Raw genomic sequence first — 21,813 nt, 5'->3', positions numbered from 1 at the left:
TATGCTGGGAGGGATTGGGAGCAGGAGGAGAAGGGGACGACAGAGGATGAGATGGCTGGATGGCATCACTGACTCAATGGACGTGAGTCTGAGTGAACTCCGGGAGTTGGTGATGGACAGGGAGGCCTGGCGTGCTGCGATTCATGGGGTCGCAAACAGCAGACACGACTGAGCGACTGAACTGAACTGAACTGAAAATATGTCTAAAATAGTTTTATATTTGCTTTTCCCACACTACTATAAAAACAAACTCACTAAAAAGAGTTCAGGATTTGTCACTGTTGCTCCTACCCTGCCCCCCCCCCCCAACAACCTTGTCCTACCCCAGGACTGAAGTCAAACTGTGTTCATGAGGTACCGTGTTCTTAAGTTACTGCGTTCATAAGTTCCTTGCTTTCTCCCCACACCCTTTCAGTGGGGTTATGTTATTCCTTTAGAATAGAGTCGGGTTCATTTGTTTTCCTTTTCTGTTTCTTTCAACTTTATTTAACGTGGATGAAAGTAGGTAGAGCTAGTCGAGTCTTTAAATGTGATGACAGTCAAGGATCACCTTCCTTCCCTTGTTCCTGAAGACAGGACCTTTTACCTGGTCCATTTTGTCTCACCCTATCCTGGGACAGGGGTTCATCTCCTTAGAGTGAGTAAGATCTGATCTTAGGGAGGGGGAGAAGGAGGGGTGACCTTTAGGCATGGAGATAACTTAGCCTTGAACAATGAGTGAGGCTGCCCAGGAATGCCCAAGGTATGGCAGAAAAGAGATGGATGAAAGGTGTGTCGCCGAGTCAGATTCCTCTTCTCCCTCTTATAACTGTCTTCCCAGCCCTTTGTAGAGGTCATTGGTTTAATTGCTGACCTCTAGCATGTCCTCCCAACCTGGAGCTCTCAGACTTCCATAGAGAGTGGTCTGTGACCCAGTGTACCATTTCAGTTTACTTTTAAGTTTAAGGATCCCTCCTTGCACATCCTTAGATGTAGTTTTAGTTTTTGAATGTGTAGAACTTAACGTGTTTCCACAAGTTAATTTGTGAGAAAATGGTGTTCTCACCCTAGTGTATTCCCTCTCTCATCTCTGGCACCCTACTCCCCTTCACACCATGCTTGTTGGTTATGAGGATCATTGTTTTCCAGTTTCTCCTTCATGTGTTTATTATTTTAAAGAGTAATAAATAAGCACACACACCATCTGTATCTGCATTGACAAAGGTAAAAATATAGTATGTGTGTATATGCATATACATATATATGTAATTATTCTCCATTTTTATTTTTCAAAGTATAGCCTTTTATATATACTCTTCTGTACATTGTCTTTTCACTTAACTGTATCTCCTAGAAGTCATTCCTTCCCAGTTCATAGAGATTTTCCTAATTCATATTTTACATCTGCATAGCATATGGTGTGTGTGTGTAAATATATATATATATATATATACATAGTAGTTTATTTAATCAATTTCTTATGCTTAGACAGTTAAGTACTTTCTAATATTTTGCAACAACAGCAATGAATATTGTTAGAGGTGTGAAGTAAGATTGTTGGGTTGAAGGCTAACGCCTGGGTAGTTTTGTGAGAGTTTTCCTTCTGTTTTGCGTTCTCACCAGCAGTCCATGAGAGCGCCTCTTTCTCCACGGCCTTGCCAGCAGAATGTGTTGTCTGTTATACCTTTTCATTTGTGTCAGCCTGATGGGTGAGAAATGGCCCTGCATACTTGGAAGGCTTTTTCCTGTAGCTGGTGCTCAGAACCCTCAAGTTCTTGCTGTGCGTGGCATTTTCACATCAAGGTTTGGGTTTTCCCCTTGGGGGGATTATTTTATCAACTCTCCTGTTCTCCTTCTGAAGCCTTTTGTGCCTTGCAGTCTCCACTCAGCGCCACCCCCACCCCAGCCCTGGCACCTCCTCTTCAGCCCTGGCCCCCCGGGGCTTGTAGAGGCAGGTGGGTGAGGAAAATTTTGGTTTTTTCCTCTGGTTTCAGGTAACTTAAAAGTTGTGAGATCCACTATTTCCTAATACTGCTGAAGGCTTGAAGCACGTGTGGTTTTCTTTGCTCTGTGTTGGTTTTATGTTGTTTTGAAAGGAATGTGAATGGTAATACTTAGAATCAGACAGTCATTATTGTCTTCTAGCCCCAGAAGCCCCAGGTGTGAACCTCTGTATGTTTAAACATGGCTTATGTATAACCATGTTTTGAATCCCATGGGGCTGTCCAGGCACCTGTCATAGTTTTAGACTGCTTTCCTTCGAATTAGTTGGTTGACAGTAGAGGAATAAATATTTATGTCAGTAGTCAATGAAAAATATAATTTCTTTTCCTCCAGAAGTATAATAAATATCTCAATGTGATGGACACATTGCTTATGCTGCTGTTTTGTCAAAAAATAAGGATAGACTTTGAAAGAAGCCGAGCATAAACATTGAAATGTCTTGGCTTCTTCTCTGATCATGTGCTGCTTCTCTGATCATGAGCCTCTGTTCGTTCCGCCCAGAGATTGAAGCTCTATTGCTTTTGCAGTTTGCGGCTCTGTTTTCTTGGTGTGGTGTTTAAGGAATGGTAGGACTCATTAGAAGCCTCATAGTTGGGAGAGAATTCAGCCACAGCATTTGCAGTGCTCTCGGCTCCCTGGGTCTTTGGGGCGGGGGCAGTTTGCTGTGGTTTCTCATTCCCATTACTTGGAGTGAACCCTGGCTGCTATGGTGCAGCACTGTCTGCCGTCCAGGGGGCGTTAGACAGGGTGATGCTAACAGAGAGAGTGTGTCAGAGAGAGAGTCTGAGGTGGGGGGTAGATGAATATTTACCAGTCCAGCATTCACTTTGACTTACAGCTACCAGCTTACTAGTGAGAAACTTCCTGTTACTTTTTAAATTAAACTCTTCTCTAACCTATGGACAGCCGTACTTTTAAAGTGAGTTAACAGTTACTTAAGACAGCACAATAATTCTTCTCTTTATCTTGAAACATGAATGAAGTAACTTACTAACATATGATCATATGTGAAAAGATGTAATTTCCTAATTGTATTCACAGCTGCAGTAGTCATTATTTTTTATCTTTTACCCAAATGTTTTTAGACTCTCTTGAGTTCGATACTAACATTTTGTTGGACTATCAACTTAAAATATCAAAGTGGTTTTTTAAATGAACGTTTTGTATTACTACTTTTTAAATACATTGTATATTTATTATACTTTTCGTTTAGATGTTAAAGACAGTACAGTATTTCAGGGAGATTCCTTACATGGAAAAATATTTCAACTTCATTATTATTTTTTAATATATTCTTTGTGGTTTATTAATATTAAGGGGAGAATGCCTAAGAATAATAGAAATTACTTCTTTATCCAAGTTTGGTCCAAATTTAATGTGAATTTCATTTATTTAAAGAAAGAAACAGCCAACAACTGATGAAAAATAATGTCTCATAGAGCTATTTTTGTCTACTGTTTCCTTAACTTTATAGAAAATTATAAATTATTTATTTAGTCATGTTGTTAATGTGGTTTATTTAATCTTTTAGAAAGGACAACTGGGCAGACCAATTTTGGATGTGCCATATTGGAATGCAAAACCAGCTCCCATGCCTAACATTGGATCAAAATATGGAAGAAAAGCTACCTGGATAGGCGCAAGTGGGGACCAGACTTTCCTACGAATTGATGAAGCACTTATTAATTCTCATGTGCTTGCTACATCAGAAATTTTTGCCAGTAAACACATTATAGGTAATACCCCCCCAAAACAAATCTCCCTCTGAAAGCAAATGGTTCATCTTTCCCTATTACGACATGTTGTCCTGTAGCTTTTTGTTTTCTTTCTGTTCGAAGAAGTTTAAAAGAAGCTTTTAAGTGCCTGTGTTTATATGTATGTATGCACGGAAAGAATGAAATTATTAGGAGACTAGTTTATAAACTAGAGAGTGTTGGAAATAGGAACCTAATTGTATGATATAAAACCTGTATTAGAAAGAGGAAGTTTTCTGTATCGGTTCTTGATAAATAAATGATAGAATTTCGGTATGGAAATTTCACTACATAAATCAGACTTTAAAGTTTCATTGAGACCAAGGTGTCAGTTTATACTTGTGTCTATGATATCGTGAATAATTATATAATAGGGTGGTATAGTATGGAAATTAAGGGTATGTGTTGTGGATTTAGAAAGCCTGAGGTTTTAGTCCACATTCTGCTATTTAAAGGTTTTTAGTTACCTAACCCCTAAGTCTTAGTTCAGTTTCTTCATCTATTAAATGGAGATAGTAATAATACTTACGTTATAGGAAATTCTTATAAGTTGGGGGAGTGTGAAAAGGTAGTGCATCTTTAAAATACATAATTTTTTTTTTCCCAAGGCTTGGTACCTGCTTCTATATCAGAGCCTCCTCCATTTAAGTGTCTTCTGATAAATAAAGTGGATGGGAGCTGTAAAACTTTTAATGACTCTGAACAAGAGGACCTGCAGGGATTTGGCGTATGTCTTGATCCTGTGTATGATGTCATTTGGAGGTGAGCTTCTCCATTTTTAAGAGAGTAATAAATATGTTTTGATCAAATTGTACTTTGGAATATGAAAGCCATGTACAGGCAGACATTTCATCGATGAGAACTCTCTTGTTCAACTGTTAGCTACACTATTGCAGTGCCTCTCCGGGACCTCTCCAGTATAGTGCAGCAGTTAAAAACATGCATTCTGAGCCAGGCTGCCTAGGTTTATCCTGCTTGCACACTTTGCTTTCTTTGTCAGTGTGGAGAGGTTACTTTGACTCTGCATGTCTTACTGTTCTCATTTATAAAATAGGGATACTAATGGGGCCTCATAGGCTATCATGAGAGTTGAAGAACTTAGGGCAGAGGCACGTAGTAAGGTGCTATGAAAGGCTTTGTCACTGTCGTTATTGTAAGCAGTTTCATGTTCAAGAGTTCTCTTGTTCATTATTTTTAGTCTGTCAGCAGTCTTATCTGTATTATACAGAATTCACTCTATTTCTTGGTTCTGTAAATATCTAATTATTACCAACTATGTAGATGAAATTATGCCAAAGACTGCAGAATAAATAAAACCAGTGAACCTTGCCCTTAGGAATGTACATAACAAAATTCCCATATTGGTAGAGAAATACACCGGTTTATCAAACTCTGAGAATTTTAAAAATGTACAGATGGATACAGGTACACAAGCAATCCAAGAAATTATATTGCATTTGTTTAAAATTTACTGTAGTGCTTTATATACATGAGTCAAGGCAGGAGTTATGCCAGATTTCTAGCTTTGATGACTAGTAAGGGAGTCATGCCTGTACCAGAGTGGCACATCCCAGGACTTACTTTTTGTTCTCCCTCGAGTTGTTTATTCGGCTAGCCTTAGTTGGCAGGAGAAGACTTTCTCTGTCTTCTTTCTTCTGCCCATTCCTACTTGCCTTTCTACCAGCCGGCCAGGTCTTAAAAGGCCATATTTTCTGTCAGTTGTGAGTCATGACTCCAAGTGAAGGAGTTACAGTGCTTCCAGGTTGCTGACAAGCTTACTGTCTCATTTGGGCATTTTGTGAGGCAACTTGGCGGCCAGAATTGAATTGAGTAGTGCTTTTTGATTCCCCAGCAGCAGTATACAGGATGGATCAGATAACAAGCGGCTGGGGGGTGAGTAGTCTTAAAGTGATTCTTGTGATGACATGAGGCCCTGGGAACCAGAATTAGAGTGGTCACAGTGAAATAAATGGCAGGGATAGAGAAGCAAATGATGAAAAGGTAGATTTTGTGTTCAGTTATTTACTGATTAGAAGTCGGTACAAGAGACTTAGCTACCAAAGAGCGAGCTCTGGTTTGGACCTACGTTTAAATTGATGTTTTGTTTTCCATGATCCTTATAATATGTTTTAGTTTTAAACCAATTAAATTTGCATTAATAGAATAAAACGAAAGCTGGCAGTATGGAATTTGTTTCTGGATACATTTGATAGATTAGAAATGCACTCTTTAACTTAGAAATAATGGTAGGAGTAGATTCTAACGATATAACTAGAGTCATTTTCCTGGAGCCTTAACAGAACTGTGACGTGTGGTATGTGGTTAGGTGAACCTTGCCTTTTCCACATATGGTGGCAGCAGGGGGACAGGTGATCTCAGATGCCTGGCCAGGTCTCTGATCATTTACCCCCTTATTCCAAAACAGAGATTAAAACCTGAAGGGCAGTCTCCTCCTATGTTTCAGTGAAACAGCTGGAAGTTGGAGAGTTCCTTTCATTATGCTGACTTCTGGCAGCTTTGTGTCCATTGTGTTTTTCAGTAGGGTACCTGCATTCTACTCCATCACAGACACTGCAGATTCAGTATTAGCTTACTTTGACTTTCCTTCCTGTCCAAGCCTGCATCCTTTTGTATTCTTAACAATAACTTCTCCTGAATAATTAGAAACTTCATGCCTATAAAGAACAGATGAATGTTAGCAGCAGTTTTATTTTTCATTTCAAAATTTACAGAACTGACACATGAATCTGTGTTGCTAGTGTTTTAAAAGACAAAGCAAATATACAAACAGTAAGAATGATGTGGTCCGTCTCTGTGTCTTTTTTTTCTCCCCCATACCAAATCCCACTAACTTCCTCCGTGAGTCACAAAGTGTGGTTTATATTGTGTGATACCTTTCAAAATGCATGTCTTTTGTGTTTTTTATATATAAATTAGAACTGCAAGTAGTAGATTGATAGATTAAATTAAAAAAGCAATAACCCAATAATATTAATGCTACTAATTATAGCAGCAGTTAATATTTTCATAGAATTTATTTTCTGCAAAGTATTATTTCTAAGTATGTGTTTAAAAATAATTCTTAATTGTGATAAAAAACATAAAATGTACTATCTTAATCATTTTTTAAGTGTACAGTTCAGTAGTGTTAAATATAGTCACATTGTTGAACAGTAGCTCTCTGGAACATTGTCACTTTGTAAAACTGAAACGTGTGCAAAGAACACCTATTTCTTCCTCCCTCCCACTCCTGACAACCACCTTTCTACTCTGTTTCTGTGCCTTTGCCTTCTTCGGATGTGTAAGTGAAATTGTAAACTGATTCATTTTGTGACGAGTTTATTTCACTTAGGGTCATGTCATCAGGCTTCATCCACATTGTAGCCTGTGACCGGATGGAGTTCTTTCTTTCTTTTTAAAGCTGGATGGTAGTTCTTTGTATGTTTCTACCACATTTACTTTATCCCTTCACCCATCAAAGGATGTTTGGGTTGCTCCAACCTCTTGGCTATTGTGGATAATGCTGGTCTGAACGTGAGCATACAGATATCTCATCAGGATCCTGCTTTCAGTTGTTTGGCTGTGTACCCAAAGTTGGACTGCTGGATTTAAATGCTTACATATTTAGTAAGTTTGGATCATCAAGTGCCATCGATTGAGAAGATCATCCTTTCTAAACTGATCTGAAATGTCAGCTGTATCTAACATGAATAAGATTTTCTAGAGGATCAGTGTTTTCTGTGTAGACATCCCAGCTGTGAAAAATGAGGATTTGTTCTTCCTTCCCATGTACTTTTGTACCTGTGCTTTAGAAACTGTGTAAAAGATTATCCGTAGCAGCATTTTTTTTATAGTAGAAGACTGAATGGTTTTCATATTTTGCTATCAGTAATAAAATGGACAAATAGTTGTGATATAGTCACATGAGCTAATACCCTTACAACAGTGAGACTGAGTGCATTTGCAGCCACATTGCAGTGTGTAAATACAAATTGTAAGAATATTCTTTTGTTTGAAGGAAGCCACAAAAGAATACACAAAGTATGTATCGTGTTCATAGACAATTCAAAACACAAAACTTAAATTATATGCTATTTTGATACAGACATGAAAAGCCGAAAAGAAAAGCAAGAAGATAATAAACTTTTGAAATTCAAGATACTTGTTCCTTTTGAAAGGGGAAGGAAGGGAATTGAGTAGGGAGGATGGCAACAGGATACTTAAGAGATAAATGATACTGTTCCTTTTACTAGTGTACATCATGTCATTATTCTTCATGCTTTATTTTAAAAATATTTTGTTACTGTTCTTTTGCGTTAACTCAGTAGTTGATAAAACAGCTTTTCCAAAAAAAGTTTAATAAATAAAAGACTGCGTTTTGAGAATTTTGTTATGGAAGAGATGAAAGGAATGAGACAGTGGCAGGATGTCATTGTGGGTTCTTCATAGTATTTATGATGCGTTACTGTTGATTAGTAAGATTCAGCATCTCCATTCCGAAGAACAGAGTTCCGTGTCCCTTGCCCACTTTTGGTTTTGGATTATCTCTCGTTGGGTTGCAGGAGTTCCTCTCCATTATGGCTATTGTTGTTTCGTCTCGTTTGTTTTGTGTATTTTCTTTTGACTTTACACTTTTTTTTATGGAGTTTGGCTGTACAAAGGTTTTATATTTCTAAGTACACATTAGACTTTAAAATATACTCTTGCTCTATTTTCATGCAATAATGTGATACATATTGCTGTTTTGTTCAAATTTTTTATGGTAACATAAATCATTTTATATTTTTAGCTCAGATATGGAAAGTAATGAGCTACATTTTGTCCTGTTTGAGCTGGCTGTATTATTCTCTTTGTGTCATCAATTTTGCTTAAAATGTTTTTAAAAAATGAAACTGTATTCAAGTTGAGGTGCTATAATCTTTTTCTTGAAAGGTTTCGGCCAAGCACTAGAGAACTGTGGTGCTACAATGCAGTGGTTGCTGATGCCCGACTTCCTTCTGCGGCAGACTTGCAGTCCCGATGTAGTATTCTGAGTCCTGAACTGGCCTTACCGACGGGCTCAAGGGCTCTCACCACCCGGTCTCATGCAGCTTTGCACATCCTAGGTAGGGTTGGTGTTTGATGATCAACTAATTTTCGCTAATGTGTCCTGAAGATTTTTTTTTTAGAGTATTTAAATTTGTGTATCATTCTGCCATGTTTGTTAAATAATAATGTGCTAGGTGCAAAATAAGATAAATCGTCTAACTTTAAAAGGTTTTTCCTACAGAAAAAAGTACATTAGACTTATACCAACACCATGAAAGATTTTTATATTCCCAAATATAAAGCAGCCCTGAATATAATTTTCCAAACAGGTAAATCTTTTAAAATAATGTTTTTTGCTTACTTTGAATGCATAAACTTTAGTGAAGCAGGTTAAATATTCAAATATATAATTACAGTATTTAATTTTTGTGCATTCTTTTAAAATAAATTCTATAAAAATATATAATTTTATAATTATCACTTCTGTTTCTTCTTACATAACAGTTTTTCACAGCACATTAAATTTACTTCTAATTAATTAATTTGAGATAAGCATTTTTACAACATCTGGGAACCATTGTAAACATGCCAAACTAGCATTGATTAAGTTTATCTCAGGCTACTGTGTCTTCCTCAAATGGTTCCTTAAGAATCAATCTAAAGTGTTAATCATTGGTAAGCAGAAAAAAAAGAATCAGTCTGAAGTGATTCATAGAGTTTGATAAATGACAGACCTTGTAAGGACTCAGATATTAAATAAGCTCTTGCAACTCTTCAGAGAGAGTTTTGTGCGAAACATTGTCATACAGCATATATTTAAATATGATAGTTAACACAGGCAAAGGATAATTTGTATTGGTTTTAAGTATCTTCCATGAAATGCTTGGTGTAAATTTGTTGAGCACATTTAGAGTTTGCTGTTTTAATTTATCACCTCCAGCATCTCAGATATTACGAATACTAGGGGAAGTGTTCATTCAAGCAGTTGAATTTTCGTTTGTTTGATTTTAGGTTGTCTTGATACCTTGGCAACTATGCAGGATTTAAAAATGGGTGTTGCGAGCACAGAGGAGGAAACTCAAGCAGTGATGAAGGTTTATTCCAAAGAAGATTATAGTGTAGTAAACAGGTTTGAAAGTATGTACATTTATGTTGAGGAAATACTGTCTTTTAAATGAATTACATGGATGTTTTAAAATGTCAATTACCATTTGCGTCTTTTTAGGTCATGGAGGGGGCTGGGGCTACTCTGCTCACTCGGTGGAAGCGATACGTTTTAGTGCCGACACCGATATTTTACTTGGTGGCCTTGGTCTGTTTGGAGGTAGAGGAGAATATACTGCTAAAATTAAGGTAAGCAGTCCATTCACACTGTTGTTCTCTGTGTTTGAAGATGATCATTTTAACTTGCTTTATTAATTTATAGAATGCCTCCTCTAATAAAGGACCTGAGGAAACATTGCTACGATCAAATAGAGTAATAATAAATCATTAACTCATGAAAAATTCAGAAGTCAAATTAAAAAGGAGTAAAATAAATAGAAAATGATTTTTCAATCATTTTAGGTTGAAAAAGACATTAGCAGTCAATCTCAATCTTCTGTATACCTTTCTCTCTTCGTACTTTCTTGTAGCCATTTTAATGACAAGATACAGAGGCATTTTGATGTGGCTTTAAAATTTTTTAGCATTTATATATCACCAGATGCTATGTAAACATACATCATCACCACAGACATAGGGGGACCAGGGATGAAGTGAATAAGGGGATGGATTGCATCTGGTAGAGAGTCAAAAAACAACCAGGAGTCATAAGTTTACTGCACTATGCATGTCAGAAAGGGCCACCTGTTACACTGAGTAAAGGATCTGCTCAGTCTTTAAAAATTCACTGATAGGGCGAATGTTCTGTTGTCACATTATCTGATTTTCTCTTAAAGTGAAAGAGAAAACTGTCATTTATGCCTTAACTTCAGTAGCAGGCTTCATAAAAAATTTCTCAGTTAAATGCTACTATAGTCCCAGTCTTTATCTTCCTTACCTCAGTTAACACAATTTAATCTGATTGAGCTTTTCTTTGATACAATTTCTTCACATGGCTTCCATGACACCAGGCTTCATTTTCCTCCAGTCTCTTTGGCTGCTCTTCTTAGTCTCCCACTGGTTACGCATCATCTTCCTGATCTGTAAATGATGGAGTACCAGAACTCAAAGTCTTGGACATCTTTTTAAAGTCTGCTCACCCCACAGTGATCCAGCCTGATGGCTCTAAGTGTTTTTCTTTTTATCACTCTTACACTTAATAGACCTCCAGAGTCATTTACACTGCTGCCTACTCTGCATCTCCCTGTGAATAGCTAACAGGTATTTGGGGTGTAACATACTCAAAACCAGGCTTCTGACATCTTCTCTAAACCTCCTGTTCTGTTGTCCTTCCCCATCCCATTTAACGGGCTCACAGTAGAATTAACTTTATTATTCCAGTTGCTCAGGCCAAAAATCTTGAAGTCCTTCTTGACTGCCTTCTGTCTTTCACATCCCACATTCACTCTAGCAGCAGATATTGTTGGCTGCACTTCAAAAATTAATCCAGGATCTAACTACTTCTGAAAACTGTCCCTAGTACTAGGTTGGTCCAAACCCCGCCCACTTGGATCAGTACAAGAGTAGCCTTTACTCCATCCTTGCTCCCTTCATTGTCTTCTCTGCAAAGCAGAGTGATTCTCTTGGAATGTACACCAGAGTATGCCACTCCTCTGTTCAGATTCCTGCAGTGCTTCTTATATTAGAATGAAAACCACAGGCCTTACAAGGGCCTGAAAAACACCCTCAGAAGTAACTTCCATCACCCCTCTGCCCTTATGTTAATTCACCACAGTCTAGCTACACTGGCTGCCTGTGTTCCTCAAACATGCTGGGCACAGTCAAACTTCAGGAGCTTCATACCTGTTACTCCCTTTGACTACAGCTCTTCCTTCCCATACCTGCATGGCTCACTTTTTCTTTACCTTAAGATCTCAACTCCGTGGTGAGCCTATTTAAAAACTGTACATTCCAATTGCCCCCATTTTTTGTTGTTTGCCTTGTGTACCCCTGTATGCCTGATTCTTACCACCCTGCCTGGCACACAGTATGTGTTCAAAATTATTTGCTGAAGATAAACAGTGGAGCCATAGGGGCAAGTTATTAAGGACCTTTATATCATGCTATTTACAATGAAAAGGAGGGAAACCATTGAAGAATTTTAGACTAAAGAAGTATTCTAATCAGATATGCATTTTAAAAAGACAACTATGGATTATTAAAGAAAAGCAAAAACCTTTAACTGTGGAATATGGGTTAGAACAAGGAGAGAAAGGAGAGAATTAATTAGTTCATACTGAATTCTTTCAGCTAGTAATACTGGAAACACATTGACAGTGGCATTGACAGTGTTTGGTACCAGCAATAGAATAGATACAGCACTGGTGGAGAGAGATGGAACAAAAGGATTATCCCAGGGTTTTTTTTTTTTTTTTTTTTTTAATGGCTGTTTCAGCTCTTAGTTGTGGCTCCTGGCATCTTCACTGTGGCGTGTCGGAGCTTTCATTGTGGTATGAGGGCTTCTTTTTAGTTCTGGAGCCCATGGCAGGTGGGATCTTAGTTTTCTGACCAGGGATTGAAGCCACATCTCCTACACTGGCCAGCACTGGTGGGTGGATTCTTTAGCACTGAGTAACCTGAGAGCTTTACCTTCTGTTATTGCCAACTCATCAGCTAATATTTTTCTAGCCTTTTTTTTGGGGCGGTAGGGGGTGGTGCTGTGGTATATAAGTGTTCTACAAGTATCGTTTCTTTTAATTCTCACAGTTACAATGAAGTAGGCACTGCTAGTGTGTCCATCTCCCTTCTATGGATGAAGAAACCGGATCCCAGGATCTCATAGCTAGTTACATGTTAAGGCAAAATTCTACATTTGGAACCTCACTTAGAAATTAGAGTTCTCTCACCTCTTTCAGATGTTTATATCTGGTAAAGAACATTTTTGGAGCATTTGATATAAGGAGGTGAATATATAAAGCAAGAAAAACTGAGGTTAATATAGACCACAAGACATTGTATAAGTTTCTTAATTTAGATATATAGATTTGTTTATTTCACTAAGATTTTTTTTAAGCAGGTACTCTTTTACATTTAATAATATCCAGTGTATATTAGAGACCCAAGATTATAAGCACATTATTCAGCAGATTTACGTGATTGAGTGATCACAATATGCTTTTCTCCTTTCCCCAGCTGTTTGAGTTAGGTCCTGATGGAGGAGATCATGAAACTGATGGAGACCTTCTTGCAGAGACAGATGTCTTGGCTTATGACTGTGCTGCTAGGTAAAGATTTCTTCCGTATTCATTGTAATCGTTGTATACTTGATATGGCAAGTTTATTATAAATGAATAACATGATTTAAAAAGGAAGTTTTAAGTAATCTGTGATCAGATGCTTAAGAAACCAAATTATGTACTAGGTGATAAGTGTTGCTTTTAACAATAGTACATTAAAACTATAGTGTCCTTCATATTTGTATTTCACAAGATAAATTGACTGTTTCTACACTGAAGGTGGAAATACATGTATATTTTGCACACATATTTTCATGCATCACTTAGAGGACATCTGATATGCTACTCTAGTGATGCAGTGCAGTTATTTACTACCAGTAGCGTTACGTGTGCTATGTCCAGCAGTCACAGTGGGCCGTACTTTAGATCACCTGCATACTCTGACACCTTGACACCGTGCCTGTAGTGTTTGCTTGGTTATAGCACCATTGGAGAGGTGGCCAGCTTTACTGAAACCTCAGGAGTAGCCAGAATCAGGATGCTTGCTTTTTAAGTTTTCATTAAGTAAAAGAGAGGCAGATTTTGTCAGTCTTTCTGTGTAATCCTAAGAATTATCTTGGCCTGTGCTATGATAAACCAGGGAAGACGATAACGTGAAAAAGAAATGAATTGAACTTAATGGTAATAGTAACACATGGTCCTTCACCAGTCACTATGTTAAGAAAACCTCCTGTGGCATTCAAAAGCTTTTTACTAATGAAAATATATCTTTTCTGAAACTGGTGATAAGGCATTGAGTTTGCTTTCAATAGATAATACTTTGTGAACAAAATAGTAAACCTAAAGAAAATTCCAACTGTTTCTTCACTTTAGGCATTAACCAGTATCAGGAGATATTTTTCTAGTAACTTTTATGTTATCCATGAATGAAAATTAGGGAAATTTCAGGAAGATTAATTATTATTAAGTAATTTTTAGTAAAGCTCAAGATACCATTGTCATCATATTTTGAACCGATGATTATGAGTCAAATATGCAGTATATGGCTTTATATAGACAGAATCATCTAGATTTTCTTCATTTGCCTATTAATGAAGCCCAGATTCCTATGGCTAGCGTTAAAGAACTTCCAAAATCTTTAACAGCCTCTTTTAACTTTCTCCCTGTTACTCTTCTTTATCTGCCTTAATGCTCTAATCCTACTAGACACTTTGCCAGTTTCATATCCTGTTTCGTACTTTCAGACCTCTGCAGAACTGTTCGTGACAGTCTTCCCCTTCCTCAGTATCCTCTGATCTCTCTATCCCTAGCTGCAATCAGTACACATTCCTTCCACTCTGTTAATAGGACTTTTCAACTTGGGTATATATCAGATTCTCTTATTTGTTCATTTTTTTGTTTTTTTTTTTTAGCTTTCCTCCTAATTTAGTGAACTTTTTGGGTAGTTACTATGTGACAGGTTCGGTTCCAAACTCTTTGTCTCAACTCAGTTCTCAGAGCAGTCCTATGACCTGGATATTACTGTTATCCCTATTTTCAAATAAGGAAACATGAGTCATTGAGTCACACAGAAGCTGTAGTAACTTGCGCAAGATCACCCAGCCAGCAAGTTACAAAGCCAGGCCTTGAACTCGGGCCATCTGATTCCAGAGGCCACAGAACACTTTAGTTGAATAAATCTACTTTAAAATTCAGTCTTCCTGAAAAAACTATCCATTTTTTGGATAACAGTTAAAGGTTGTCAAAAAGGCAAAGTGGTTTTCTGAGGAGGCCTTACAAAGAGCTGAGAAAAGAAGAGAAGCAAAAGGCAAAGGGAAAGAGGAAAGATATATCTATTTGAATGCAAAGTTCCAAAGAATAGCAAGAAATGATAAGAAAACCTTTGTCAGTGATCAATGCAAAGAAATAGAGGAAAATGATAGATTGGAAATGACTAGAGATCCCTTCAAGAAAATTAGACATACCAAGGGAACATTTCATGCAAAGACAGGCACAATAAAGGACAGAGGCAGACCTAACTAAGCAGAATATATTAAGAAGAGGTGGGAAGAATACATAGAAAAACTATACAATAAAGATCTTCATGACCCAGATAACCACGATGGTGTGATCACCCACCTAGAGCCAGACATCCTGGAATGCGAAGTCAAGTGGACCTAAGGAAGCATCACTGCGAACAAAGCTAGTGGATGTAATGGAATTCCAGTTAAGCTTTTCAAATCCTAAAAGACGATGTTGTGAAAGTGCTGCACTCAATATGCCAGAAAATTTGGGAAATGCGGCAATGGCCACAGGACAGGAAAAGGTCATTTTTCATTCCAATCCCAAAGAAAGGCAATGCCAAAGAATGTTCAGACCAGCACACAGTTGCACTCATCTCACACCCTAGCAAAGTAATGCTCAGCGTTCTCCAAGCCAGGCTTCAAGAGTACCTGAACTGAGAACTTCCAGATGATTAAGCTGGTTTTAGAAAAGGCAGAGGAACCAGAGATCAAATTGCCACTTTCGTTGGATCATAAAAGAAGCAAGAGAATTTCAGAAAAACATCTACTTCTACTTTATTGACTATGCCAAAGCCTTTGACTGTGTGGATCACAACAAACTATGGAAAATTCTTCAAGAGTTGGAAAATGAGAAATCTGAGTAATCTGTATGCAGGTCAAGAAGCAACAGTTAGAAATGGACATGAAACAACAGACTGGTTCCAGAGTAGGAAAGGAGTACGTCAAGGCTGTATTGTCACCCTGCTTATTTAACTTCTATGCAGAGTGCATCATGCGAAATGCTGGGCTGGGTGAAGCACAAGCCAGAATCAAGATTGCCAGGAGAAATAACAATAACCTCAGATACGCAGATGAAACCACCCTTATGGCAGAAAGTGAAGAAGAACTAAAGAGCCTCTTGATGACAGCAAAAGAGAAGAGTGAAAAAGTTGGCTTAAAACTCAATGTTCAGAAAACGAAGATCATGGCATTTGGTCCCATCACTTCATGGCAGATAGATGGAGAAACAATGGCTGACTTTATTTTTCTGGGCTCCAAAATCACTGCAAATGGTTGCAGCCATGAAATTAAAAGACGCTTGCTCCTTGGAAGAAAAGCTCTGACCAACCTAGACAGCATATTAAAAAGCAGAGGCATTACTTTGCTGACAGAGGTCCATCTAGTCAAAGCTATGGTTTTTCCAGCAGGCATGTATGAATGTGAAAGTTGGACTATAAAGAAAGCTGAGTGCCAAAGAATTGATGCTTTTGAACTGCGGTGTTGAAGAAGAGTTGAGAGTCCCTTGGACTGCAAGGAGATCCAACCAGTCCATCCTAAAGGTAATCAGTCCTGAATATTCATTGGAAGGACTGATGCTTAAGTTGAAAACTCCAATACTTAGGCCACCTGATGTGAAGAAGTGACTCATTTGAAAAGACCCTGATGCTGGGGAAAATTGAAGACAGGAGGAGAAGGGGACGACAAGAGGATGAGATGGTTAGATGGCATCACTGACTCAGTGGACATGAGTTTGAGCAATCTCCAGAAGCTGGTGATGGACAGGAAGGCCTGGTGTGCTATAGTCCACGGGGTCTCAAAGAGTTGGATATAACAGTGACTGAAATGTAAAAGTCATCTTATTTTAGTATGAAAGTTTTATATTTTTTAAGCAAGTTTTAGAATTCACAATGAAGGGGACGAAAATGTCTTGACCATAACACAAGTAACTGTCATTTGTGTATTTCAGTTGGAGGATAATCGCTTTATAATGTTGCTGTTTTCTGTCAAAGAACAATGTGAATCGGCCATAATTATATATATATATATCCCCTCCCTCTTGAGTCTCCCTCTTCCCTGCCACTGCGCCCTTCTGAGTTGTCACAGAGCACCAGGCTGGGCTCCCTGTGTTGTATAGCAACTTCCCAGTAGCTGTCTATTTGGCAGTTGATTGTGTGTGTGTGTGTGTGTGTGTGTGTGTGTGTGTGTGTGTGTGCGTGCGTGCGTGCTTTCGTGCACGCGTGTGCGTGTGTGTGTGTGTGCTACTTTCTTTATTTGTTGTACCCTCTCCTTCCCCCACTGTTTCCACAAGTCTGTTCTCTACATCTGCATCTCCATTCCTTCCCTGCAAATAGGTTCATCAGTACTGTTTTTCTTGATCCCATATATATTTGTTTTTTCTCTTTCTGACTTCACTCTATATAGCAGTCTCTAAGTTCATCCACCTAACTCCAACTGACTCAAATTTGTTCCACTGCCCAGACTTTTTAAAATAGAGGGTTTTTCATGTCGTTTGGCAAGAATCTTCTAATACCGTGTATTTCATGTTTTGCTTATAAAAAGGATTTTAAAAAGTAAATGTATGTACCAAAGAAGTGCAGAGGCCCTTTCTTTGACGGTCTGATTTTCCTCTTAGGGAAAAATATGCAATGATGTTTGATGAACCAGTCCTCCTGCAGGCAGGCTGGTGGTATGTTGCCTGGGCACGAGTGTCAGGACCCAGCAGTGACTGTGGATCTCACGGACAAGCCTCTATTACCACAGATGATGGGTGAGCAGAATGTTTCAGCATTACTTAAGCAACTCTCATTTTTGTTAGCTGAATGTTGATTTGAAAGCTCAGAGGTCTTTTTGTAGGATAAAAAAAAATCTTTGTAGGTCTAGAACATAATATGACCTGCTAAAAATTAAATTCGTGTGATCTCATGCTAAATAAAGTAAGACAAAATGAGAAGATATTCTGCTATTCTTTGCTCTTGTCACTTGGCATTTGTATGTGTTTCTGGATGTTACAATGTTTAAAACCTTATTATACCAAAATTAGAAGTTACACAGAGGAAAATGACAAGAATAGTTAGGCGTCTGGAAACTTGAAAAAAGAAATAATATACTTGCTATAAAATTTGATCATGCTTATGAAAATAACAAGTTGCAAAGCTTTTATGATATGAGATGATATAGTTTTAATAAGGTGTAAGGGGAAGTTTGCTGTTTAAATTTCAAATATAAAGCTCTTCCCAGTTTATAAAATGCTTTCATACATAATATCTCATTTGATGCTCTCAATAACTTTGTAAAGGGGTTATTAGCCCTGTTTTTATAGTCGGGAATAAAGAGACAAAAGGTGAAACAATTTTGCATCAAATCGTACAGCTGCTTTGTGGCAGAGCCAAGTCTCGACCTGGGGTCTCTTGACTCCAAGTCTAGCCTACTCTGTACTCTGATTCATGTGAAGGAGCTATCATTTATAAGAGAAGTTCAGTTTATTCTTTATCATTCTTGAGCATAAGCTGTTTGAACTGGATATATTTCATATAGTTTCATTCAACTCAGAACTGACCAAAAACAGAGCAGACTAATTTATGAGGTGAATTCTGTGTTCCTGAATGTACAAAGTAGAATGTTGTAGAGAAATGAAGTCTGTTGTCATAACGTATCCTTTTCAAATTGAATGGTAAAACTCAAGAGACTCCTTTTTGGTCCTGTACTACATTATTCCATATACAGTTGATTCAACCTTGAAATATGATAGCATTTTAAGCTAAAGTTTATACTGTATCTAGTTTAATAGATTTTAAACTGTTTGTTGAAGTATCGATATTTTGGTAAAAACGTACCATTCTGGTTGATGTTGAGCTTTAACAGGAGGGATCGGGCAGTAGCTCCCAATCAGGTTCAGTTCTTTCATTTAACCCATTAAGCTGTTTGGAGCTAGAACTGAGATCACAACAGTGTCTTTCTACTTTTACTTTCTCCCCTGAAAAATGAATTTCTCTTCAGTTACATAAAGTTTGAAAACATGATTGTTACATTTTTCAGTTTCTTTCGTGAATCTTGGAATCATGTTGTTTTTGGTTGCATTGTTATTTTTTTCTCTTCATAGGGTTGTTTTCCAGTTTAAAAGTTCAAAGAAATCAAATAATGGCACGGATGTTAATGCTGGTCAGATACCTCAATTATTATACAGGTATTTAGCATATTTATAGTTAATTAACATGGTTTATTCTTTTAATATAATGCACTAGGATTACTGTAAAATTTGTGACATAATAAGGGAGAAATTACTTGAAGCATTCAGCACTTTATAATATACCATTAGAAATAGAACAGAAACATCTAAGTTTTGTATATCTTTAAACATTTTTTTACCTGAAGGTTAATTTTAGTAAAATGTCACTAGTGATTCACATTATATATATTATGCCTGTGATATTTTAATGACTTAAGAGATGGCTGGATGGCATCACTGACTCGATGGATGTGAGTCTGAGTGAACTCTGGGAGTTGGTGATGGACAGGGAGGCCTGGCGTGCTGCGATTCATGGGGTCGCAAGGAGTTGGACACGACTGAGCGACTGAACTGAACTGATTTTTTTAATCTATTGATTTTCTCACCAATTTCTGAATGTTTTAAACTAATGAAATTCATCTTAGAGAAATGAAATCTGATTATTAGGGACTTTTCTATGTAGGCCTAGTTGATTTATTCTACACTTTTTATGTTTCTTGTTCATCTTGTGATAGAATGAATTGGAAAATCCCTTACTGCTGAAAAGTTTCTGCCTTTAATTAAAATATCAAATGATAACTTGTTCATATGACATACTATTATATTTTAATATCATTTAAGAATTTTAATTACTTTATGGGAATTGAGACATATATGGGAGCATTGCCTATGTGTGTATCCATCTATTTCTAGGAGATTACTATAATAATTTTTAGATAAAAGAATTTAAGTAGATATAAACCATTACTAAACAATGACATTCTTATTTTAAGTAGTAAATATCAAAGGAAATAGCTTTAGAACAGTGATTCTCCCTTCCATATCTTTTCTAGTAATCTCTTTAAGAACCTAGATGTTATAACCTCACTTTTTACAAGAGGAGATTTTTATTTGCTATTTTACAATCTGTTATAGTCAGAATTTGCCATGGGTAGCATTTTGAAAATTACTAGTTGCTTGGTCTACTCCTGGGTACAGTTACTAGCATTTATTAGTAACATTACTAGAAAACATAAGTTATGTTTGCTGTCTAGTAGGAGAAGAGAGTTTCTACTACCCAGCTTTTTACAAAGGTGACATTTAGAAGATGAACTGCTTTGCTTATGTGCTAAAAATTTTGCTTAGCAAACAGAATACTTAAATGTTTAATTTACTTTGCTATTGCAAAAATGTATATTAGAGAAGAAAATGTCATTGAACTTTCCAACATAAGTTTGTGTGTGTCTGCTACCTTCAGACTTCCAACTAGTGACGGCGGTGCTTCAAAGGGCAAACAGCAAACCAGTGAACCTGTACATATTTTAAAGAGATCTTTTGCGAGAACTGTCTCAGTGGTAAGCCATTTAAAAAAATTCCAGCTTTTCTGTCCAGTGTTCAGTTTCGTTTAGATGGTTAGCACAGTTTATCTCAGCATAGTTTTGTAACTGAGATTTGTTTGTACTAGTTTTGACATCCCAGGCCGAAGAATATGCACTTAAAATAATGTGAAAATAGAGGTGTTCTCTGTATGTGTGTGTATCTTATATACACACTACATCTTTATTCCTTCATCTGTCAACGGACATTTAGGCTGCTTCCATGTCTTAGTTGTTGTAAATAGTGCTGCTATGAACATTGGGATGCATGTGTCTTTTCAAATTAATGGTTTTCTCTGGATATATGCAAAGGAGTGAGATTGATGATGAAAAGTTTCATCAAGTATACGAGCTTCCCTAGTGGCTCAGATGGTAAAGAATCCACCTGCAGTGCAGGAGACCCAAGTTTGATCCCAGGGGCAGGAAGATCCCCTAGAGAAAGGAATGGCTACCCACTCTGGTATTCTTGCCTGGAGAATTACAAGGATAGAGGAGCCTAGCCCGCTACAGTTTAAGGGGTCACACAGAATCGAACATGACTGAGCAAGTAACATACTACAGATATTCTATGTTGATACATGAGCTCTGTCTCAATTTTTTAATGTTTGCATAGTATTCCATAGAATGGTGTATGGTGTATTCCATAGAATGGTGTTCCATAGAATGCTTTTTTTTTTATTGTGCCACACAGCTAGGGGGATCTTACTTCCCAAATAGGAATAGAACCTGGGCCTTCGGCAGTGAAAAATCAGAGTCCTAACAACTGGACAGCCAAGGAATTCCCAGCAGATTGATGTACTCTAATTTATCCAATTCTGTTCCTATCAAAGGATTGTTTGTATCTCATTTTTTACTTTTACATAGTTGTCTCTTCATGCTTGAAGGAGGGATTGGTTCTAGGACCCCCCACATATACCAAAATTCCTAGATGCTCAAGTTCCTTGTATAAAATGGCATAGCATTTGTGTGTAACCTACACAAATCCTCCTGTATACTTTAAGTCAGCTGTATACTTTAAGTCAGCTCTAGCTTACTTATAATACCTAATGCAATGTAACTTATATAAATAATCCCTGGCATGCCACACATTCGAGGTTTGCTTTTTGGAACTTTCTGGAAATTTTCTTTCCTGAATAGTTTTGACCCTTGGTTTGTTGAATCTGCAGGTGTGAAACCTTTGAATACAGAGGGTTGGTTTTATATTCATGTCTGTACATACATGTCTTTGATACGTACTTCTCTGAATATTTCTAGTGGAAGTGGGCTCATTTAAATTTGGATATATCAAGTCAAATACACCTTCTAACAGAAGGGGCGCTTTGAATAAGGAACTCTTAAGAGTTTTGGCTCCTTGGTTCCTTGACATCCTTTCAGTATTAAGATCTG

At 37.4% G+C, this 21,813-nt stretch overlaps 1 protein-coding gene across 31 annotated transcripts in view; it reads left to right on the top strand.

Moving 5' to 3' along the window:
• Window positions 1-21,813, top strand: part of MYCBP2 (MYC binding protein 2) — a 271,324-nt gene that overhangs the window by 121,758 nt on the left and 127,753 nt on the right. For all 31 annotated transcript variants that reach the window (XM_060394149.1, XM_060394144.1, XM_060394130.1 and 28 more), the window contains 9 exons: window positions 3,515-3,719; window positions 4,346-4,499; window positions 8,670-8,842; window positions 9,777-9,902; window positions 9,991-10,118; window positions 13,041-13,132; window positions 17,480-17,614; window positions 18,947-19,030; window positions 20,310-20,406. In XM_060394149.1, coding sequence (XP_060250132.1) covers window positions 3,515-3,719; window positions 4,346-4,499; window positions 8,670-8,842; window positions 9,777-9,902; window positions 9,991-10,118; window positions 13,041-13,132; window positions 17,480-17,614; window positions 18,947-19,030; window positions 20,310-20,406 — 1,194 coding nt within the window. The remainder of the gene's footprint in view (window positions 1-3,514; window positions 3,720-4,345; window positions 4,500-8,669; window positions 8,843-9,776; window positions 9,903-9,990; window positions 10,119-13,040; window positions 13,133-17,479; window positions 17,615-18,946; window positions 19,031-20,309; window positions 20,407-21,813) is intronic.

Source organism: Ovis aries, chromosome 10, assembly GCF_016772045.2.
Source record: "Ovis aries strain OAR_USU_Benz2616 breed Rambouillet chromosome 10, ARS-UI_Ramb_v3.0, whole genome shotgun sequence".
NCBI lineage: Eukaryota > Metazoa > Chordata > Mammalia > Artiodactyla > Bovidae > Ovis > Ovis aries.
The sequence above is the reverse complement of the archived record's forward strand: the minus strand, read 5'-3'. Positions and strand labels throughout refer to the sequence as shown.